The following is a 21,667-nucleotide window of genomic DNA, read 5'->3' as shown; positions in this document are numbered from 1 at the left end:
TGTTTTGTGATTCGAACTTAGAATTCCCAGCTATTTGCCATGTTCTCCAAACAAATCGATTGATCTAAAAACATATAAAATATAAAGGGATTTACTGGAAGCATTGATTCACCTTAAAAGAAATTGATTTGCTTAAAGTCTAATGCGACAAATGCCCATGTGAGAAAATAATAGAAAAGATTCGTAATATGTATGAATTAATTACATTTAAATTTTAAATTTGCTTAATTATTATTATTATTTTATTATTTATATAGCGCCATCACATTCCGTAGCGCTGTACAGTGGGTGGACTAACAGACATGTAATTTTAACCAGACAATTGGACGTACAGGAACAGAGATGTGGAGGGCCCCGCTCAATTGGCTTACATTCTAGAGCGAGTGGGGTATAGTGACACAGAGGGTAAAAGTAGGGGTACGAAGTAGGTTGTTAGAAAAGTATTCATTGAAGGCTTAGTAGGTAATTTTTGACAGTTGCAGGAGAGGAGTCATGGGGATGGGGGATAAAAACCTGCTAACAGTTTAATTGATATGCTTTCTTAAAGAAGTGAGTTTTCAATGATTTTTTGAATGAGTGGAGAATGGGTGAAAGTCTTACGGAGAAGGGGAGGGCGTTCCACAGAAGAGGTGCAGTCCTGGAGAAGTCTTGGAGGCGAGCATCAGAGGTGGGCGTACGGACAGAGGATATATGTAGGTCTTTGGCAGAGCGTAGGGGCCTCGATGGGACATACTTGTGTATTAGGGAGGATAGGAAGGTTGGAGTAGCATTATGTAGATTTTTTCACCCTAAGAATTTGCATTTCTATGTAACATATTGCAAACTCTTTTTGTCAATGATGTTTTATATTGTGGCTAGAAATGCATTTTAGAGAAGCTTTATGCTATTCTTTTTTCCAAAAGTCAACTCGAGTATTGCATATCTCCTTCACTGAATACTGTGTTCAAATGTTCCTATGGGCTCCTATGAGTGAATTATCACGCTCTTTTGGAAAGATGACTATGGTCATAAAGTGGACACACAATATGCTGGGGTCTAATACATCATTCAGTATTAGCATAATCATTGTGCAGGCTGCTCCTCCTATACAATTTAACAAAGAGATATGTTGAAATCAGACATTAGTAAAGTAGTAATAAAAGTTCATAGATAAAATGTAAAAAACAATGTACATATTCAGAAAAATAGAATTTGGTGAGAGAATGTGAATCTCAGAAGTATCTCTGAGACTTGTACTAGATATTGTGTTGTGTCTGTTTATTTATCATATTGTGTTGTGTCTACATGCACATAACTGAGAAAAAATAAATGGTCCAGCCTATGACAAATGTGGTTTTGTGCAAACGTTCCTGATCTCCACCCTTGTGATCTCCTGGCTGTATTTCTTTCTTCAGAGATAATATTTGTTTCTGAAATAAAATTAAAGACTGTGGCTACATTTGAGTATGTATACAGAACATAAGGGTCTTCTTCTCCATGCTTTACCCATCTCACGTTCCTGTATTTTTTGCCCCTTTAATGTAATTTATCTACATATATCTGCAAAAGAATATCTTGAGCAATGGAAACTTGACAGCAAAATAAATAGGTATCCTCTACTACCACTGTATCTGATGAAGCTCTTGTGTGATAGCCTTTAACATACATGATGGACATTATTCATATATGATGAAAGTGACATATTTTCTTCGGGACCTCTTGGAAGCTTGCCCTTAATTAAAACATTAACTGAAAACTGACACATAAACCAGACATACAAACCTATTTAGCTGATTTAGCTGGAAAAATAAAAAAATATTGTAATGGACATTGCATTTGTATAGAAAGATGAAGACGGATTATTTCACCATTATTATCTAAAGGCGTCTGCTCAGATAGAGCAGTAAAGATATGGAATTCACAATTTATTTCATTGTTTTCAATACAGCAGCCCTGTTTACAATTGCGTGCTTAATCAATGTCAACACTTAATTTCCCTGGAAAGGTCATTTTCAGAGTTCTTGGTGTGTTCAGTAGTAAAAAAGATAAAACATTCATTAGGGAGGGTCGCTAACGTCTGATTTAAAAAAAAAAATTTTTTTCCTTAATGTGAATTATCCTTTCCTTCTTGGCAACAATTGGAGGGAAATTCCATTTGTAACATTTTGACTTATTTTGTGCTGAAGTTTTTAATAAGTTTATACAAGACATTTATCAGAGAAAATCAGCGATCCACATTTCTGTAAAAAAAAAAATATTGAAGAAACACAAGAAAAGAAAAACCTTATTGAAGAAAAACAACTATAAAATATAAACAAATGAATGGCACGCACAAGAAAAACTGCATCTACTTGAATATCTAACAATGACACATAAAGTATAATCTTAAAGGGAAACTCCAGTGCCAGAAAAACGATCAGTTTTTCTGGCACTGGAGGGTCCCTCTCCCTCCCACCCACCAATCCCCGGTTACTGAAGGGGTGAAAACCCCTTCAGTCACTTACCTGGGACAGCGGCGATGTCCCTCGCCGCTGTCTCCGCCTCCGCGACGCTCCTCCTAATGATTACGTCGGCCGGTGGGCGAGACTAATCTCGCTCAACGGCCGAGGAGACCTAATGCGCATGCGCGGAAATGCCGCGCATGCGCATTACGTCTCCCCATAGGAAAGCATTGAAAAATCATTTCAATGCTTTCCTATGGGGTTTTGAGCAACGCTGGAGGTCCTCACACAGCGTGAGGACGTCCAGCGACGCTCTAGCACAGGAAACCTGTGCTAGAACCCAGGAAGTGACCTCTAGTGGCTGTCTAATAGACAGCCATTAGAGGTGGAGTTAACCCTGCAATGTAAATATTGCAGTTTATGAAAAACTGCAATAATTACACTTGCAGGGTTAAGGGTAGTGGGAGTTGGCACCCAGACCAATCCAATGAGCAGAAGTGGTCTGGGTGCCTGGAGTGTCCCTCTAATGTGTCAGAAATTTCTGCAAAAAAATAGAATCAGATCATTATTTTACTTATATAAAATGTAATTTAATTTACTTAAAGAACCACCAAGTTTGATCACAACACTTTGTACAAGTTAGTGACATTGTTGGATGTGTCTAGGATAATTTTGCAGATTCTAGCTAAATTCCATATAAAATTTAAGTAAATTAAGAAATGGGTGACAAAGCTAACAGGTGCGTTAACGCATGAAGGTAAAGGGAACTTAATATCAATAAAATACATTAGAATTAGTTTGTCATTCCAGTTCCTTGCCATGATTTGCTTTTAACAGATCGACAAGGTGAAGTCAGATCAGCTTCCTAGGACCCAGAGGTTAGACAGGGAGCCCAGAACCATGAATATGCTTGGCCCCATCAACCATTCCTATTCGAAGAATGAAGGGGAAGCAAAGTGGTAACCTTCTTAGGGCCTAGTGGGATATTATTCTTTCTTTAGGTGTAGTCCATAGGCTATCAATTTGAAGTCCAAATTAAATTTTAAGGTCTAGTCTTGTAACCAAACTTGACATTATTCTGAAGTGTAATTGGGTGTTTTTTATGTGCTAGGTTTCAAAGGCAATAACATATATATTATTATTATTATTTTATTATTATTATTTTATTATTTATATAGCGCCAACAAATTCCGTAGCGCTGTACAATGGGTGGACTAACAGACACATAATTGAGATCAGACCACTGGACGTACAGGAACAGAGGGGGTTGAGGGCCCTGCTCAATGAGCTTACATGCTAGAGGGAGTGGGGTATAGTGACACAAACGGGTTAAAGTAGGGGAATTAAATAGTTTGTTAGAGAAGGGTTTATTGAGTGCTTGGCAGGTCATTTTTGACAGTTGCAGGGAAGGAGTCAAGGGGTGGGGGATGAGAAGCCTGCTGACAGTTTAATTGATACGCTTTAACGAAGAAGTGAGTTTTCAAAGATTTTTTGAAGGAGTGGAGGCTGGGTGAAAGTCTGATTGAGGAGGGAAGTGAGTTCCACAGAATAGGTGCAGCCCTAGAGAAGTCTTGAAGGCGAGCGTCAGAAGTGGGGATCCGGGCAGAGGATAGGCGTAGGTCTTGGGATGAGCGCAGGGGTCTCGACGGGACATACTTGTGTATGAGGGAGGATAGGTATGTTGGAGCAGCATTATGTAGGGATTTATAAGCAAGTGCCAGAATTTTGAATTGGGCCCTATATCTAACTGGAAGCCAATGCAGGGACTGACAGAGCGTGGAGGCGTGGGAGGTGCGAACGGACAGGAAAATAAGCCTCGCAGCCGCGTTCATTACAGATTGCAGCGGTGCAAGCTGGGAACATGTAAGACCGGTCAGAAGGGGATTGCAGTAGTCGAGGCGAGAGAGAACAACAGCATGAACCAATATCTTAGCCGCGTCCGGCGTTAGATATGGGCGGATGCGCGCTATGTTCTTGAGTTGGAAGCGACAGGATTTGACTATCGATTGGACATGGGGAGTAAAAGAGAGGTCAGAATCGAAAAGAACCCCTAGGCAGCGAGCCTGCGAGGTAGAGGTGATAGTAGCGCCGTTGACTTGGATGGAGACAACAGGAGTAGCAGCACTTGAGGGAGGAAAAACTAGAAGTTCTGTTTTGGACAGGTTGAGTTTAAGGAAGTGAGCAGCCATCCAGTTGGAAATAGCAGAGAGGCAGTCAGAAACACGAGTCAAGGTGGGCGGAGAGAGATCAGGGGAGGACAGGTAGATTTGCGTGTCATCTGCATATAAATGATATTGGAAACCAAAGGAGCTGATGAGTTTACCAAGGGAGGCAGTATAGATAGAGAACAGTAGGGGGCCGAGGACAGATCCTTGGGGGACGCCGACAGAGAGGGGTTGGTGAGTAGAGGCGGAACCAGAGAAAGAAACACTGAAAGAGCGCTGGGAGAGGTAGGAGGAGCACCAGGAGAGAGCAGTATCCCGTAGACCAAAGTTACGAAGAATGTGAAGAAGCTGTTGATGATCAACAGTGTCAAATGCGGCAGAAAGATCAAGGAGGATTAGGATAGAGTATTGGCCGTGAGATTTAGCGGCAATTAAGTCGTTGGATACTTTATATATATCAAGATATACCAATCCAGGCACTCAGTAGACAAACTGAAACTGGCTTTCAAGCCTATTTATTCTTGCATCAAAAAATTAAACACCGTTGCCTTGTATGCCTTTTTGTTCTTATTTTTTATTTTCTTAGCACAGCACAGTTTACAGTGTTATTATTGCAGATGGCATAAGGGGATTCTTAAGTAGTTTTGTTAGTACAAGGACCTGATTGTGGTAGGTTAAATTGACCTATTAGGGGAACAATTGAGAGATTCTTTGGGTATACAGCCTACTTGATGTTTCTCTGCACCAGATCTCTCTGTGATTATTTTTTAGATAGCGACCTTGAAGTTGAATCTACTTTAGTAAGATTAGAAAGCTGCTGCAAAGTCACCCCTCTTGTTGAGGGTTTTGAGGGCAATATGCAGAGATACTCTCAGATCCTATCCAGTACAGTTTTGCTCTTAACTACAAAAGGCAACTTTCTGATAGATTCAAAATACTTTGTTTATTTATTGACTATATCTATATTTTCAAGACCCACTGTACAAGTTCTATTGTCGGATATAGTGCCCCAAAGTGTTTTTTTATGCAGACATAGTGAATATCACTGTGTTTGATTATTTGCATTGATATAGGGCTATACCTCTGACTATTACTCCCAGCCCTTCAGCCATATCTACCCCCACCCTGTACTAACCCATATACTTTCCCCCTATCCGCCTACAGAGCTACTTAGTTTGTTTTTAATGTTTATTTTTGGTTATTGTAAGTTCTTCGTTTCTAATAAAGTTGTACATTCATTATTATTATGATTATATCTATTAGGGATCCTTCTATGTCCACTGGACATGGAGTCCATTCAACATTTTGTACTGAATGTATGCCTTTTGCCGAAGGCATCACATAACTTTTCATAGAAAGTCATATACACCTGAGTAATATTGATTCAGCACAATTGAGACAGCTTTGTGGGTGTAACGGACCGTTTCAGCATAAAAGGGAATAAAATCCATTTAGGCGATAATCCCCTTTTTGAGAGACAGGCACAGCTACTGCAGAACACCAAACTCCCGAACTGGATACAAGATAACACTCCGAACTGGAACAGCTGAACAAGAAAAGCATACAATCCGCTTACACTCCTGGCAGTCAGCTTACAATCCAATTCCCCCCAAGAACGAGACGACACTTCATTTTGAGGGTTAAACAGGAACTCTGGACTGGCTCATCCAGCCTGGCTTTTATTACAATGATACACATACAGGCCACCCCCAGGGGGAGGCATAAAACAACCAATGGCATAGATGTACCTCCCACACATCTCCTCCCCCTAGATTAGCACTTAACATAATTATACCGTACACCCTTTTTCCCAATTCCTGGATGTACCCCAAATACATATGATACACCTTTAAATCCAGCATTGCTGGATAGCCCTTATTCAGGGGGACAACATATTCAAAAATCAGGTCATTCGGATAAACGGTTCGGGAGATATGAGCAGGCAAAGTTTTGACCGACCGCATGGGTAAAGTATCCGAAAACAGTTCCATGTATTTTGGCCCTGCGGTCGGTCACAGAAAAGGGAACGAAACAGACGAATTGCCTGGGTTATGGAGCCTAAGGGGGATTTGCATGAATCCCCTAGTTCGTGAGTTTCTTTCTACCGAACGGCGGGCCGTTCGGTAGTTTCCCCACGAAATCCTGGAAGTCTGGAGGTCTCAGCGGTGCTTGCCTAGTCGAGTGTCCGTTTTTAGTTCCAGACACTCGACGGCAAAACACCGCTGTTCGGTAGTTTAAGATGGCCGCCGCCACGTGTTCGGCTCCCGAATGGCGGCCACCCAGAGGACAAAGACCATACTGCATAGATTGCCAATTACCCGTTTGCAACATTGTTGCAAATGGTAATTGGAGGTACACTTATTCCTGGGTGGTCTGGTTGTTCGGTAGTTTCACTCATTATACTGAATGAAGTGATTCTACCGAACAATCAGATGAATACTGCATATATATCCTATATTATCTCAACACATAAATACATACAGGATATTAAAGGCAGTGTTAAGGTACTATGTTCCACAGTCTTAAAGGTACAGTATCCCAAAAGTCCCCATAGGTTCACGGATGGCCCTTAAAGGCCCAGTAGTAGTAATATAAATTATTACATGCCCAAATATAGTTTTTATAGAGCAATATGTCCAGGGGCCGTAGTCGCAGGGCAGGAGGCTAGCAACCAGGCCTCTCCAGTTCACAGTGGCGAAGCTGGTTTCGCCACATTTCTCCCCTTTGCCAATTAGACTAACAGGGTACCTGACTTTCTGCCGGTCAGTGCCCTGGTTAGTCCAGCAACCCACCCACAAAACCGAAATAACAGAGCAGCCCACCCACACTAACCGGTTACTACATCTGGGTGAGGAAGAATTTTGTCCAGGTTCTGGTGTCTCACCACTGCTGTGTGGGAGACTGGTAGGCTGCCTTGGTGGGTTGCTGAGGGGGCAGAGACCAGCGGTACTCTGTCCTGTTGCCAGCACTACCACGGGAGTAGTCTGGTGGGCGCCTGGTTGCTGGAGACTGACTGTCTCCCCTTTAGGTGCACATCTCGGCTGTCGGAGGGAGAGATCAACTGTCTCCCCTTTGGATACATCACTCTGAGGCTGGGGGACAGGACCGACCGTCCCTACCCCTTGTGCTGTAAGTGCAGAGACTACGGTCCCATCTGCACAGTTGTGGGGCTTAGCATCTCCCCTTGGTGGGTTAGGCTGCCGTGGGAGAGAGGGTGTAACAAGCTCCTCTCTCTGGATGGTAAACTGCCGCTGGGGAGAAAGGATGGCACCTTCTGCTCCCTGGGGTACACACTGCCGCTGGGGAGGAAGGACTGCACCTTCTGCTCCCTGAGACACACACTGCCGCTGGGGAGGGAGGACGCTGCTCTCCTCTCCCTTCACTTCACACTGCCTTCCTGGCATATCACTTTGCTGCTGGGGGGCAGGAACAACAACCTCTGCCCCCTGTAACTCAGCCTGCCGCTGGGGAGGGAGGAAGACACCATCCGCTCCCTGGGGTACACACTGCCGCTGGGGAAGAAGGACGGCACCTTCATCTCCCTGGGACTTACTCTGCCGCTGGGGATCTGGGCCTGCTGCCCACCATCCCGTTGGGCCCGGTGGAGAGACCTCGGTCCCATCTCCACCTGCCTGTTGTGGTTCCTCACAGGACCAATCTTGTTGGTTCCTCTGCGTCATTCGCAGCATGAGGTACGCCTGTACATCGTTGTAGACCCGGACTGCCATCTGCTCCACTCGGGCTGGTGAGAATAGAGCCATCCTGCTCCTATATTCCCTGGCAAACTCGGATTCCTCCTCCTCCCTCGGAGGTGCTGCAGCAGCTGTGACTCTGTCTCCTTCCATTTTCCTGATTTCCTTTGTAGATAGGGTCGCTGTACGGATACTAGCGTTGCCCTCAATTTGTAATCCAGAAATGGTGTTGTCTGTAGCTGTCCCTCTGGTTGTAGGAACGATCCCACCGCTGCCACCAATTGTAACTGACCGTTTCAGCATAAAAGGGAATAAAATCCGTTTAGGCGATAATCCCCTTTTTGAGAGACAGGCACAGCTACTGCAGAACACCAAACTCCTGAACTGGATACAAGATAACACTCCGAACTGGAACAGCTGAACAAGAAAAGCATACAATCCGCTTACACTCCTGGCAGTCAGCTTACAATCCAATTCCCCCCAAGAACGAGACGACACTTCATTTTGAGGGTTAAACAGGAACTCTGGACTGGCTCATCCAGCCTGGCTTTTATTACAATGATACCCATACAGGCCACCCCCAGGGGGAGGCATAAAACAACCAATGGCATAGATGTACCTCCCACACATCTCCTCCACCTAGATTAGCACTTAACATAATTATACCGTACACCCTTTTTCCCAATTCCTGGATGTACCCCAAATACATATGATACACCTTTATTCAGGGGGACAACATATTCAAAAATCAGGTCATTCGGATAAACGGTTCGGGAGATATGAGCAGGCAAAGTTTTGACCGACCGCATGGGTAAAGTATCCGAAAACAGTTCCATGTTGTGACGAGAGCAATCTCGCCACATTGCATTGGAGAAGCCTGGCTTCCCGCCTGCTGCCTTTGGACTATGGCCCTGGGAGATTGGGCCCTTTAAAAACAGTATTCAGCCATACCAGAGTGTATGTCACTCATTCTGGCCCTTTAAATACAGTGGGGTCATTTGGTACTTGCCCTGTGTGAGCTGTGGTAACCCAGATAGCTATGCCATGGAGCCTATTTGTGTGATTAAAGACTTTGGCTCCATGGCGATTAAACTGTATTCGGTTGGTCTGAGTGCCATTCACCTAATAATGTGCACTCAGACCTGAGCTATCTGGGGATATGTGAAATGTCTGTGTGTTATGTGTAAAATGTGACTTTATGTATTTTAAAGTGTTTTATGTGGTTTTGCAACCATGTGGTTAATGGAGTCTGCCTCTAGTCCTGGATAATTGGATTACTTCCCCCCATTGTCTCCAGGATAGAGGGCCCTGTAAAACCATGCTTCCAGAAGGTCAAATGCACATTTGTACTAACTTTTGAACCCCTGGTCCAATTCGTATGATTTTTGAGTATGTTGTTCCCCTGAATGGATTGATTGTGAATATGTATTTTTATGCGAATGTGATGTATATTTTGGGAGTTATGAATGTTGTGTAAAAACTGTATTTTCCCTACCTATGATAATTGTATTTTCCTGTGTGTACAGATAATTAGTTTACAGGTAGAGGGGAGGGCTATGTGTGGGATGTAACTATTGTGTGATTGGTTAATGTACGTTACTGTGTGTGTCCCTCCCCTTCATGGGAGCACCTAATAAAAAGGGCTGCAAGCTAGCAGCCAGAGAGTTCTATTTTTACCCTCAACTTGAGTCCTGTCTCTTATTGGGGTAATCTGCTACAAGGGATTGCTATGCTAGGCATATTCCCTTGCTATAATCACTGAGCTCTTGTAAGAGCTTGTTCCTGCTTCGTTCTGAAGGGAGATAGCTGCAGCCTGCGGTGCTTATGGTGTCTGGTGGAGTGCTTGGAGTCCTCTGGAAGCGCTAGGAGCATCCATTAACGGAGGTACCCAGTCGGGGTGCCAGTGGATCCGTTACACATGTATTTTGGCCCTGCGGTCGGTCACAGAAAAGGGAACGAAACAGACGAATTGCCTGGGTTATGGAGCCTAAGGGGGATTCGCATGAATCCCCTAGTTCGTGAGTTTCTTTCTACCGAACGACGGGCCGTTCGGTAGTTTCCCCACGAAATCCTGGAAGTCTGGAGGTCTCAGCGGTGCTTGCCTAGTCGAGTGTCCGTTTTTAGTTCCAGACACTCGACGGCAAAACACCGCTGTTCGGTAGTTTAAGATGGCCGCCGCCACATGTTCAGCTCCCGAATGGCGGCCACCCAGAGGACAAAGACTATACTGCATAGATTGCCAATTACCCGTTTGCAACATTGTTGCAAATAGTAATTGGAGGTACACTTATTCCTGGGTGGTCTGGTTGTTCGGTAGTTTCACTCATTATACTGAATGAAGTGATTCTACCGAACAATCAGATGAATACTGCATATATATATCCTAGATTATCTCAACACATAAATACATACAGGATATTAAAGGCAGTGTTAAGGTACTATGTTCCACAGTCTTAAAGGTACAGTATCCCAAAAGTCCCCATAGGTTCACGGATGGCCCTTAAAGGCCCAGTAGTAGTAATATAAATGATTACATGCCCAAATATAGTTTTTATAGAGCAATATGCCCAGGGGCCGTAGTCACAGGGCAGGAGGCTAGCAACCAGGCCTCTCCAGTTCACAGTGGTGAAGCTGGTTTCGCCGCATTGTACCCCAGGGAGCTGATGGTGTCGTCCATCCTCCCCAGCGGCAGTGTGTGTCCCAGGGAGCAGAAGGTGCAGTCCTTCCTCCCCAGCGGCAGTGTGTACCCCAGGGAGCTGATGGTGTCGTCCGTCCTCCCCAGCGGCAGTGTGTGTCCCAGGGAGCAGAAGGTGCCGTCCTTCCTCCCCAGCGGCAGTGTGTACCCCAGGGAGCAGAAGGTGCCGTCCTTCCTCCCCAGCGGCAGTGTGTACCTCAGGGAGCAGAAGGTGCCGTCCTTCCTCCCCAGCGGCAGTGTGTACCCCAGGGAGCAGAGGGTGCCGTCCTTCCTCCCCAGCGGCAGTGTGTACCCCAGGGAGCAGAAGGTGCCATCCTTCCTCCCCAGCGGCAGTGTGTGTCCCAGGGAGCAGAAGGTGCAGTCCTTCCTCCCCAGCGGCAGTGTGTACCCCAGGGAGCTGATGGTGTCGTCCGTCCTCCCCAGCGGCAGGCTGAGTTACAGGGGGCAGAGGTAGTTGTTCCTGCCCCCCAGCAGCAAAGTGATATGCCAAGAAGGCAGTGTGAAGTGAAGGGAGAGGAGAGCAGCGTCCTCCCTCCCCAGCAGCAGTGTGTGTCCCAGGGAGCAGAAGGTGCAGTCCTTCCTCCCCAGCGGCAGCGTGTACCCCAGGGAGCAGAGACAGTCAGTCTCGCACCCCAGCAGCGGGACAAGAGAATGAAAGGGGAGACAGCTGGTCTCCCTTTCCACCAGCAGAGAGAGTGGCAGGGAGAGGAGCCTGCTAACCCCTCTCCCCAGCGGCAGTTCACCGTCCAGAGAGAGGAGCTTGTTACAGCGGCAGCCTAATCCACCAAGGGGAGATGTTAAGCCCCACAACTGTGCAGATGGGACTGTAGTCTCTGCACTTACAGCACAAGGGGTAGGGACGGTCGGTCCTGTTCTCCAGCCCCAGAGCGGTGTATCCAAAGGGGAGACAGTCGGTCTCCCCCTCCGGCAGCCGAGCTATGCACCTACAGGGGAGACAGTCAGTCTCCAGCAACCAGGCTCCAACCAGCCTACTCCCGTGGTAGTGCTGGCACCAGGACAGAGTACCGCTGGTCTCTGCCCACTCAGCAACCCACCAAGGCGGCCTACCAGTCCCCCACACAGCCGTGGTAAGGCACCTGGACATGGACAAAATTCTCCCTTACCCAGGTGGAGTAACCATTTATTGTGGGTGGGCTGTACTGCTGGTTTTGTCTTGTGGGTGGGTTGCTGGACTAACCAGGGCACTAACCGGCAGGAGGTCAGGCACCCTGTTAGTCTAATTGGTAAAGGGGAGAATTGTGGCGAAACCAACTTCGCCACTGTGAACTGGAGAAGCCTGGTTGCTAGCCTCCTGCCCTGCGACTATGGCCCCTGGACATATTGCACTGTAAAAACTATATTTGGGCATGTAATAATTTATATTACTGCTACTGGGCCTTTAAGGGCCATCCGTGAATTTATTGGGACTTTTGTGATACTGTACCTTTAAGACTGTGGAACATAGTTCTTTAACCCTGCCTTTAATATCCTGTATGTATTTATGTGTTGAGTTAACCTGGGATATAGATATGCAGTATTCATCTGATTGTTCGGTAGAATCACTCCATTCAGTATATTGAGTGAAACTACCGAACAACCAGACCACCCAGGAATAAGTGTGCCTCCAATTACCGTTTGCAACAATGTTGCAAACAGGTAATTGGCAATCTATGCAATGTATTCTGTGTCCTCTGGGTGGCCACCATTCGGGAGCCGAACACGTGGCGGCGGCCATCTTAAACTACCGAACAGCGGTGTTTTGCCGTAGAGTGTCTGGAACTGAAATCGGACACTCGACTAGGCAAACACCGCTGAGACCTCCAGACTTCCAGGATTTCGTGGGGAAACTACCGAACGTCCCGCCGTTCGGTAGAAAGAAACTCACGAACTAGGGGATTCATGCGAATTCCCCTTAGGCTCCATAACCCAGGCAATTCGTCTGTTTCGTTCCCTTTTCTGTGATCGACCGCAGGGCCAAAATGCATGGAACTGTTTTCGGATACTTTACCCATGCGGTCGGTCAAATCTTTGGAACCCCATATCTCCCGAACCGTTCATCCGAATGACCTGATTTTTGAATATGTTGTCCCCCTGAATACGGACTATAAGGGTGTATCATATGTATTTGGGGTACATCCAGGAATTGGGGAAAAGGGTGTACGGTATAATTATATTAAGTGTTAATCTAAGGGGAGGAAATGTGTGGGAGGTACATCCATGTGATTGGTTAATTTCATCCTCCCCCTGGGAGTGTCCTGTATGTACCTGTTTGTAATAAAAGCCAGGCTGGGTGTCCCAGTCCAGAGTTCCTGTTTTACCCTCAAAGTGATGTGTCGTCTCATTATTGGGGGAAGGATTTATTGCATGCTGTTCCAGTTGACTGCTAGGAGTACAAGCCTATTCGTATGGTTCCTATTCAACTGTCTACAGCATTCAGAGGCTTTAGAGAATTCATATGCTTTTGTTGTTCAGCTGTTCCAGTGTTCGTGTGTCTCCAGTCGGGAGTGTTTGCAGTAGCTGCCTGTGCATCTGGAAAGGGGATTATCGCCTAAACTGGGTTTTATCCTCTTGTAAGTGAAACGGTCCGTTACAGTAGGTATTAAGAAAAAATATCTCTCAACCTCTGCAAACACCTGCTCTAACAGTGTCATTGTCTTGTGTACGTTATGGTGCCGTCTTCATCGAACACTGAAGTGTAGCAAGCAGACCATGTATGAACTATTAGAGTAGATTGGAAACCACTAACAATATGCATAATGTAATGAGTAAGAACAACGCTGATTAAGCAATTGATCATTGGTGTTAGAGGTTTTGAAGTAAGGTATTCATGTTATTTGTGTGCATTGATGTTATTCTTGTGTATGTTTTCATTAGTCAAAACAACTAGGAATTGAACATGTACTTGGATTGTTACAAATGGAAGCCAATCAAAGGTGTAATGAGCATGAAGAAGCAGAACAAATTGATTTGAGTGTGAAATCTCTGCTCTTAACAATTTGTGAGAATGCTTACTACAGCTCTCTTATAGAAAAGAAGAGAGATGGGTAAATAATAATCTTTATTTACTCACTAGCAGGAAAGGGTATTTTTGTAATTCTCTGATTCTTGCATTTCATGTAGGTTAATATATTGCTTACCTGTCTATCTATCTATCTATCTATCTATCTATCTATCTATCTATCTATCTTTTGATCTATTTATCTAGATAGAATATATCTATCTATCTCTCGGACGGTTATGTATGACTTGGTTGCAGTAGCACACTTAATGGGTGGGGGTGCAGTACATCCCGGGTGACAAGCCACAGGAGGATGCACAGTGCAGCCCCTCCCACCAGAGCAGGTACCTATGAGTCTGTGTGTATTTATACCAGCATGTATGTCTGTGTATATGCGTCTATGCTTGTTAATGTGAATGCATGTGTTTACATGAATATATCAAGTATGTAGTATATGTGTACATGGCTGTCAGTACATGCATGTTATTGTGTAATTTCAATTAAAAAAGGGTGTTTTGGGTCATGCAGAGGAAGATACAAAAATTTTGTTTTGGGGGATTTTTTGGCGTGCATGTTAACTAAGTACACGTCTGTTTGGTGCATAAAGGATATTCTTAGCACATTTGCATATATTTTTTTTAAATTCATAATAGCTTGGAGGAAAGACAACACAGGAGGGATATGATAGAAACATTTAAATACTTAAAGGGAATCAACTCAGTAAAGGAGGAGACTGTATTTAAAAGAAGAAAAACTACCACAACAAGAGGACATAGTTATAAATTAGAGAGGCAAAGGTTTAAAAATAATTTCAGGAAGTATTACTTTACAGAGAGGGTAGTGGATGCATGGAATAGCCTTACAGATGAAGTGGTAGAGGTTATCACAGTGAGGGTGTTTAAGCATGTGTGGGATAGGCATAAGGCTATCCTAGATACAAGATTAGCTAAGTGACTAAAAAGTATTTTGAAAAAAAAATAGGCAGACTACATGGGCCAAATGGTTCTTATCTGCCGTCTCTTTCTATGTTTCTATGGTTCGATAATAAATTCATAACGTAAGTATTTAGAATTGATATATTTATGATTGAAATCTCTGAAGTGTTTCTTGTGTCAATCTTGCTGTAAGAGTGTGGAAAAAAAACATGGGGACAAGGTTACAGTATGTTGGAAAAATCTATTTTAGTTAGTTTGGAATTTGCATATTCAAATCTATTACAACGTTATGGAACATAGTAAGTCAACATGGAAAATCTGTGCAAGAGTAAAATAAAACCTCATGAAATGATCATATGTTATGAACAATGTCAATGAGCAGCACGTAGATAAATTGGTTTTATATATAACATACAAAATACACAATTTAGCGCACCCGCTCATTCACTAAATAGCGATTTCATGTCTCACAGATTGTAATAATTTTATTTAAAAACACCTCACCTGGGCAAAAGAGAAAGGGGGTTTAGTTACATTATATGATCATACATTGCATAAGCCTGCCACAACGTCAATGTACCCCATTCTTGGCAGGTCCTACTCTAGCAGTCTAATGCTTGCTCTTATGAGATCAATCCCCTTACTTGGGAACTATTTCCCTCTAGGACTCTCTGCAGGTCAAGGCTAAATAGGGCCCTTGAACGAAGCACCAAAGCAGGTGTGGATTTTATTATAATACAGAGGGGAAATAGTGTGCTCCGCCCACCCCAACCAACACTTATAAAATATTCAAGAGGTAAACATACAATTACCCCAAAATTGGTTCCATTTTCTATCCCCTCCCCCCAGTCCCTAAGACACTAAATATAACAACTCTACCTACTTCCCTTTACCCTAATAGGAGTTATTTTGTTCTGATTTTTTTTAAATCCGGCCATTTAAGCATCCAGGCCTGGATTTGAAGCATTTGGGTCCAGATTTCAACTGTCCAGTTGTATTCAGTCTAGGTGAAATCCAGACCAGACTAACGCTCATTTGGAGTTACAAAATACAGACGTTAAATGTTGTGAACAATATATAGAATTTGCAGTCCGAGTGGCCCTGTAGAACCCAATTTTGTCCCATTCAGTACAAGGTCATTCAGACTTTAGTCAATAACCCTGTATAAGTAATACCTCAAGTGGGTAGAAAGTGGTTCAGAAGAGTATTTCACCTAATAGAAAATATCAACACAATTCTTTGACATTTAGGTCTATTCTGTGTACTGTAAGATAAATGAACGTAAATACATGAAACTTTTATTTCCTTGGAAAAACACGTGCATATTGTGCTGTTTGTTTTAATTAAATTAGTCCTACATAATACATAATATCATAATCTGTGAATGGTGTTAGCAATGAAAATCATAAATGAATGATGGATCGCCTAAGAAACATTGCTAATTATGGTGTGTAATTGATATTGCTCAATCCTACCTTTCTTCTAAACAGTCAATTTTTACTTTTGCAGTATTTCAAGATGTCCATGTCATGATTTTTGTTGGCTTTGGTTTCCTAATGACATTCTTAAAAAGATATGGATTTAGCAGTGTTGGCATCAACTTGCTCATTGCGGCTTTGGGTCTTCAATGGGGAACCCTAATGCAAGGCTTGTGGCATCTTCATGATGGGAAAATCAACATTAATATACTGACGTATGTTTTATCACCCATAATGTGTATATAAATGTTACATTCTATGTTTTTTTGTAAACAGTAAGGTATAAAGTTTATATTTACATTAAATTTCCACTAATATGCCTCTTCTACATCGGAAAATGTAAGTACCTTTTTAGGAGGTGGCTTCTTCAGCTACACATTTTGATTAAGTATATTATTCCACAGCTTATCAACACGCACACAAAAAAATACACTCTAGTTCAGTTAAAAAGAGATATAGTGAATACATAAGGAATTCATTTATATAGTAACTTATGGATGTCGTGTGGGTGGTTTGTGGGTGTCATGGTTCTGAATCAGAGGAATGTTTGTTGTGGATGTCATTAGGGTGACTGATTGGTGCTATTGGGGTGTAATAAGTGTAAAACATATGATAGGGAGTAACTAATGTGTACTATTCATGTGAGGGTACCATTGTGAAGACATATAAAGATATTGGTTTAATGTTTTGATGATTTAGATGTTATGTGTTTCTTGTAGTTGGTTAATAGATTCATTCTGTATGTGTTGTCAGCATCATGTATGTCTTGCTCTGTATAATGTAATATTGATATTAGTGACTAAACACAAGGGTAGGCACCCCAGATGTTGCAAACTACATCTCCCCATATGCAGTGCCAGCATTATGGCTGTAAGAACATTATAGTAGATGTAGTCGACAACATCAGGATTTTCTCACCCCTTGCCTAAAGGATGCTGTGTGATGTGAAAGCAATATGGAGTTACTCTAGAATAATGTATGTATAGAGGGTACCAGATGGGTGATTTGTGTGTCTTACTATAAAAAATGAGTCACGTAGCTAATGTAAATTGCAGGAAGTGTGGGTGTCATGTACGATATGCGGGTGTTGCTGTGGTGAGTTACAGGTGCAATACTAACTTTTCTTTATCTTGGCTTTGCAGTATGATAAATGCTGACTTCAGTACTGCAACTGTATTGATTTCGTTTGGAGCTGTGCTGGGGAAGACAAGTCCAGTACAAATGCTGATCATGGCAATCATAGAAATTGCGGTGTTTGCTTGCAATGAACATCTTGTTAGTTTCCTAGGAGTAAGTTCTATTTTTTTTTAATTTACCCTTTTCAATCTTAACGTATACATGTCATGAAAAGGTTATATTTATTTAGAGAGAAAAACTGATTATTTTGCTAAACACTAAAGTAAATAAAAATAATATGTTATTGTGGATAGTATCAAACTATTGTGGGCATAACCCTATAGTTAAAGTGACACTATAGTCACAGAAACAACTTTAGCTTAATGAAGCAGTTTTGGTGCATAGAGCATGCCCCTGCAGTCTCAATGATCATTCAGCTGCCATTTAGGAGTTAAATGACTTTGTTTATTCAGCCCTAAGCACACCTCCCTACATGTAACTTACACAGCCTTCCTAAACACTTCCTGTAAAGAGAGATGTAATGTTTACACTTCCTGTATTATTAATTCTGTTTAATTTATAATGTATTAACTCCTGCTCTGTTAATAGCTTGCTAGACCTTGCAGAAGCCTCCTGTGTGTGATTAAAGTTCAATTAACAGAGCAGGAGATAAAAAAACATCTAAAGTAAGTTTACATCTGTTTGAAAATGAAACCATTTTGTTTCCATGCAAGCTGTGTGAGTCACAGCCAAGGGAGGTGTGACCAGGGCTGCATGGACAGGAACAAAAATGATTTAACTCCTAAATGGCAGATAATTGAGCAGTGAGACTTCAGTGGCATGATCGATACACAAAAACTGCTTAATTAAGCTGGCATTGTTTTAGTGACTATAGTGTCCCTTTATCAACAGAAAAAAAGAATAAAGAAATGAGAGGAAACCAAGAAAGGGAACCTCCCAACTGATAATAAATTACAGAGCATTCAGTGTTTTTGATCATATACTAAAGGCTACCATTAAGAAATGAGTCTCACTCCCACAACCCTTAGCCCACAGAGGATTCAGCTAAAAAAATACCCTGATCTGAAAATGTTAGCAGTTAAATTTAGGAGAGCCACAGGTGCAGGAAGGAAAGCCTCCAATTGTGGAATGAGCAGCTCTACCTCACTTGTTTCCAGCATTGCAACAACCTGAGTGAGGTAAATGAATGTGAATTTGAAGGGGAACACAAAATGTCCCATAATGTGTGATTCAATTTCATACGAGAACAACTGGGCATAAGTTTAATAAGTAATGGATTTGTATGTGTTCTGATTCACAGGCCAGTGATATTGGTGCCTCCATGACCATCCATGCCTTTGGAGCTTACTTTGGTTTAGCAGCTGCTGCTGTTTTATATCGCCCAAGCCTAAAAAATGGCCATACCAATGAAGGATCTGTTTATCACTCTGATTTATTTGCAATGATTGGTAAGAAATCACTATTGTTTGGTGCATTCTTATTGTAATTGGTAGAATAAGATATAAAGTTGAAAGCAAGTCTCCTAAAAAAATTAATTCAAAAAAGTGAATTGAGCGCACCCATTCTTCATCATGATCACACTCTGTGCATTAAAATATAAATGCATGTAATTTTAATTCTAAAGTTTACTGGTGTATAATCCATATACCAAACACAAAACAACAAAAAAAAGCAAAACAAACATATAATAATAATGACACACACATAAACATATACACACACTGATCAGCCACAATATTAAAACCATTAACTGATGATTATATTGTTGGCACCTGTCAAGGGGTGAAATATATTAGGCAGCAATTGAACAGTCAGCTCTTGAATTGTATGTGTTGAAAGCAGAAAAAAGCGACAAGTAAAAATATATGAGATAATTTGATAGGGGCCAAATAGTGACTGCTAGATGTCTGGGACAGAGAATCTCTAAAATCACAAGACATGTGGGATGTTCCCAATATGCAGTGGTTAGTAGCTATCAAAGTGGTGAAAGGAAGGACAATCAGTAAACAGGCATCAGGGTCATTGGTGCCCAAGGCTCACTGTGGAGTGAAGGATAGCCCGTCTTGTTCAATCACACAGAAAAGCTACTGTAGCTCAAATTGCTAAAAGCGCCTTCAAGTGAGTGGACCATGGATGAAGTTCTCAATGGAAGAAGGTTGCCTGGTCTGGTGAATCCCATTTCCGTTTAGATCAGTTTCATGGACGGGTATGTTTGCATCCTTTACCTAGGGAAGGTAGGGCAACAGTATGCACTATGAGTAGAAAGCAGGGCGACGGAGGCAGTGTTATGTTCTGGGCAATATTCCTGCTGGGAAACCTTGGGTCCTGGAATTCATTTGGATGTTACTTTGACACATACCACCTGCCTAGAGATCACATACACTCCTTCGTGGCAATGGTTTTCCCTGATGGCAAAGGCTCTTTCAGCAGGGTAATGCAGGGAAATGCACACTGCCACTCTGCAAAAATTGTTCAGGAATAGTTTGAGGAACATGACAAACAGTTCAAGGTGTTGTCTTGGCCTCCAAATTCCCTAGATCTCAATCTGATTAAGCATCTGTGGGATGTGCTGGAACAACAAGTCTGATTATTGGATTCCACACCTTGCAGGACTTAAAGGATCTCCTGATAATGTCTTGGTACCAGATACCACAGGATACGTTCAAATGTTTTGTGAAGTCAAAGCCTCAATGCATCAGAGTTGTTTTAGCAGCAAGAGGTGCTTGATATTATGCATATTTGGATTAGGTGGTTTTAATGTTCTGGCTAATTAGTGTATATATAGTATGTATAGTATGTAGCGTATAATGTATATTTGCCAAATATCTATATAATTGAACACTTGTAAAGTTTAGAGACTATTGACAATCTTTAGTTAAATAGTTGTTCATACCTATAAAGATTGGGTAACAGTTTATGGAGGAGATATCCCTTAAAAAAACACGAGTGCCCATGAGAATTAATCAACCCTGTATGAGACTGGAGCACCTGCATTGATCATCCTTCCCACCTTGAGCTGACAAGTAGATCAAAAGATCTCCTTGAATTCTTTAGAAATGCTTCACTGGTTGTTGTTCATTGTGAAATTGCTGTCCCTGGTGGTTCTGTCACTCTGTAAGGAAATGAGAGAGCAGGTGCTGGGTTTCGCAGCCTCCAAACTTTTGCCCTCAAGAGCACCAGACCGGAAGATCTGTGGCTTCATCAGGAGCCCACTGGACTACTAGGGAGTCCACTGGACCACCAGGGATTCCTCTGAACCACCATCAGACCACCAAGGATTGATACCAGTCCCATAAGTCATTCTATGTGCTTGTGTGTCTGTGTATATATAATTATAATTAATATTTTTTTTTGTTTCTAATTCAAAATATTGGTCCTTTCAGGGTAAATAATGAAATTATACAGTAAGCATATTCACATTCAGACCCAGACAATCTCACTGGCACAAGCACACAAGCTTATTGATACACAGGCTCACAGACAGCCAATCTCATTGATACACATAAGCTCACTGATGCACACAGATAGGCTCACTGACAGACAATCTCACTGACACACTGTCACAATCTCTTACCTTACTCCTTCACGCCCACGTAGTGCAGGCATCAACGCCGGCTTCTCTCATGTGTTTGACATGTCACACCCTGGATGCTGGAATCACGCCCCTTTTCATGACACGGCGCATATGCGTAGACATCATGATGTCAGTGACACTGTCTCGCGTCATCAATACAGGCCCAGAACATTTTGGGGGTATGGTCTTAAAGCAAAAGATGCTTCCGTATAAAAGGGGTGCACTTTACTTTGTTCCGTGCCCTATTGTGGTTCCTTGTGTTCCCCTTAGTGCTATTTGGTTCTCCTTGTGATTGTATTGTTATTTCTGTGTATTGACTCTGCTTGGCATTAGACTTCCCTTTTCTCTGGCTCCTTGACTTGGCTTGTATTTTGACCACCTGATTTCTGGTATCGTGACCTGGCTATTCTCGTTGCCTGCCTCTTATCCTTTGCATCTCCTCATCTCCATCCAAATTTTATCTTTCAGGTGGCATTGCTGAAAATGTTTATTATTCCTTTGCAAATGGCTCTTCTTTCTCCTGCTACTCTATGTTTCAGACATCTCCATAGACCTTTTTGTTATTTCACAGCC

The 21,667-nt window shown here is 42.7% G+C and overlaps 1 protein-coding gene across 1 annotated transcript in view; it reads left to right on the top strand.

Annotated features, from left to right (window-relative positions):
* RHAG (Rh associated glycoprotein) overlaps window positions 1-21,667 on the top strand; it is a 48,273-nt gene that overhangs the window by 4,021 nt on the left and 22,585 nt on the right. Inside the window, exons 2-4 of the mRNA XM_063440847.1 lie at window positions 16,415-16,598; window positions 17,526-17,673; window positions 18,821-18,968. Coding sequence (XP_063296917.1) covers window positions 16,415-16,598; window positions 17,526-17,673; window positions 18,821-18,968 — 480 coding nt within the window. The remainder of the gene's footprint in view (window positions 1-16,414; window positions 16,599-17,525; window positions 17,674-18,820; window positions 18,969-21,667) is intronic.

The sequence above is a fragment of the Pelobates fuscus genome, chromosome 2, assembly GCF_036172605.1.
Source record: "Pelobates fuscus isolate aPelFus1 chromosome 2, aPelFus1.pri, whole genome shotgun sequence".
In the NCBI taxonomy this organism is placed as follows: domain Eukaryota; kingdom Metazoa; phylum Chordata; class Amphibia; order Anura; family Pelobatidae; genus Pelobates; species Pelobates fuscus.
Note: the sequence above shows the minus strand (reverse complement) of the source record. Positions and strands in the feature narration are given on the sequence as shown.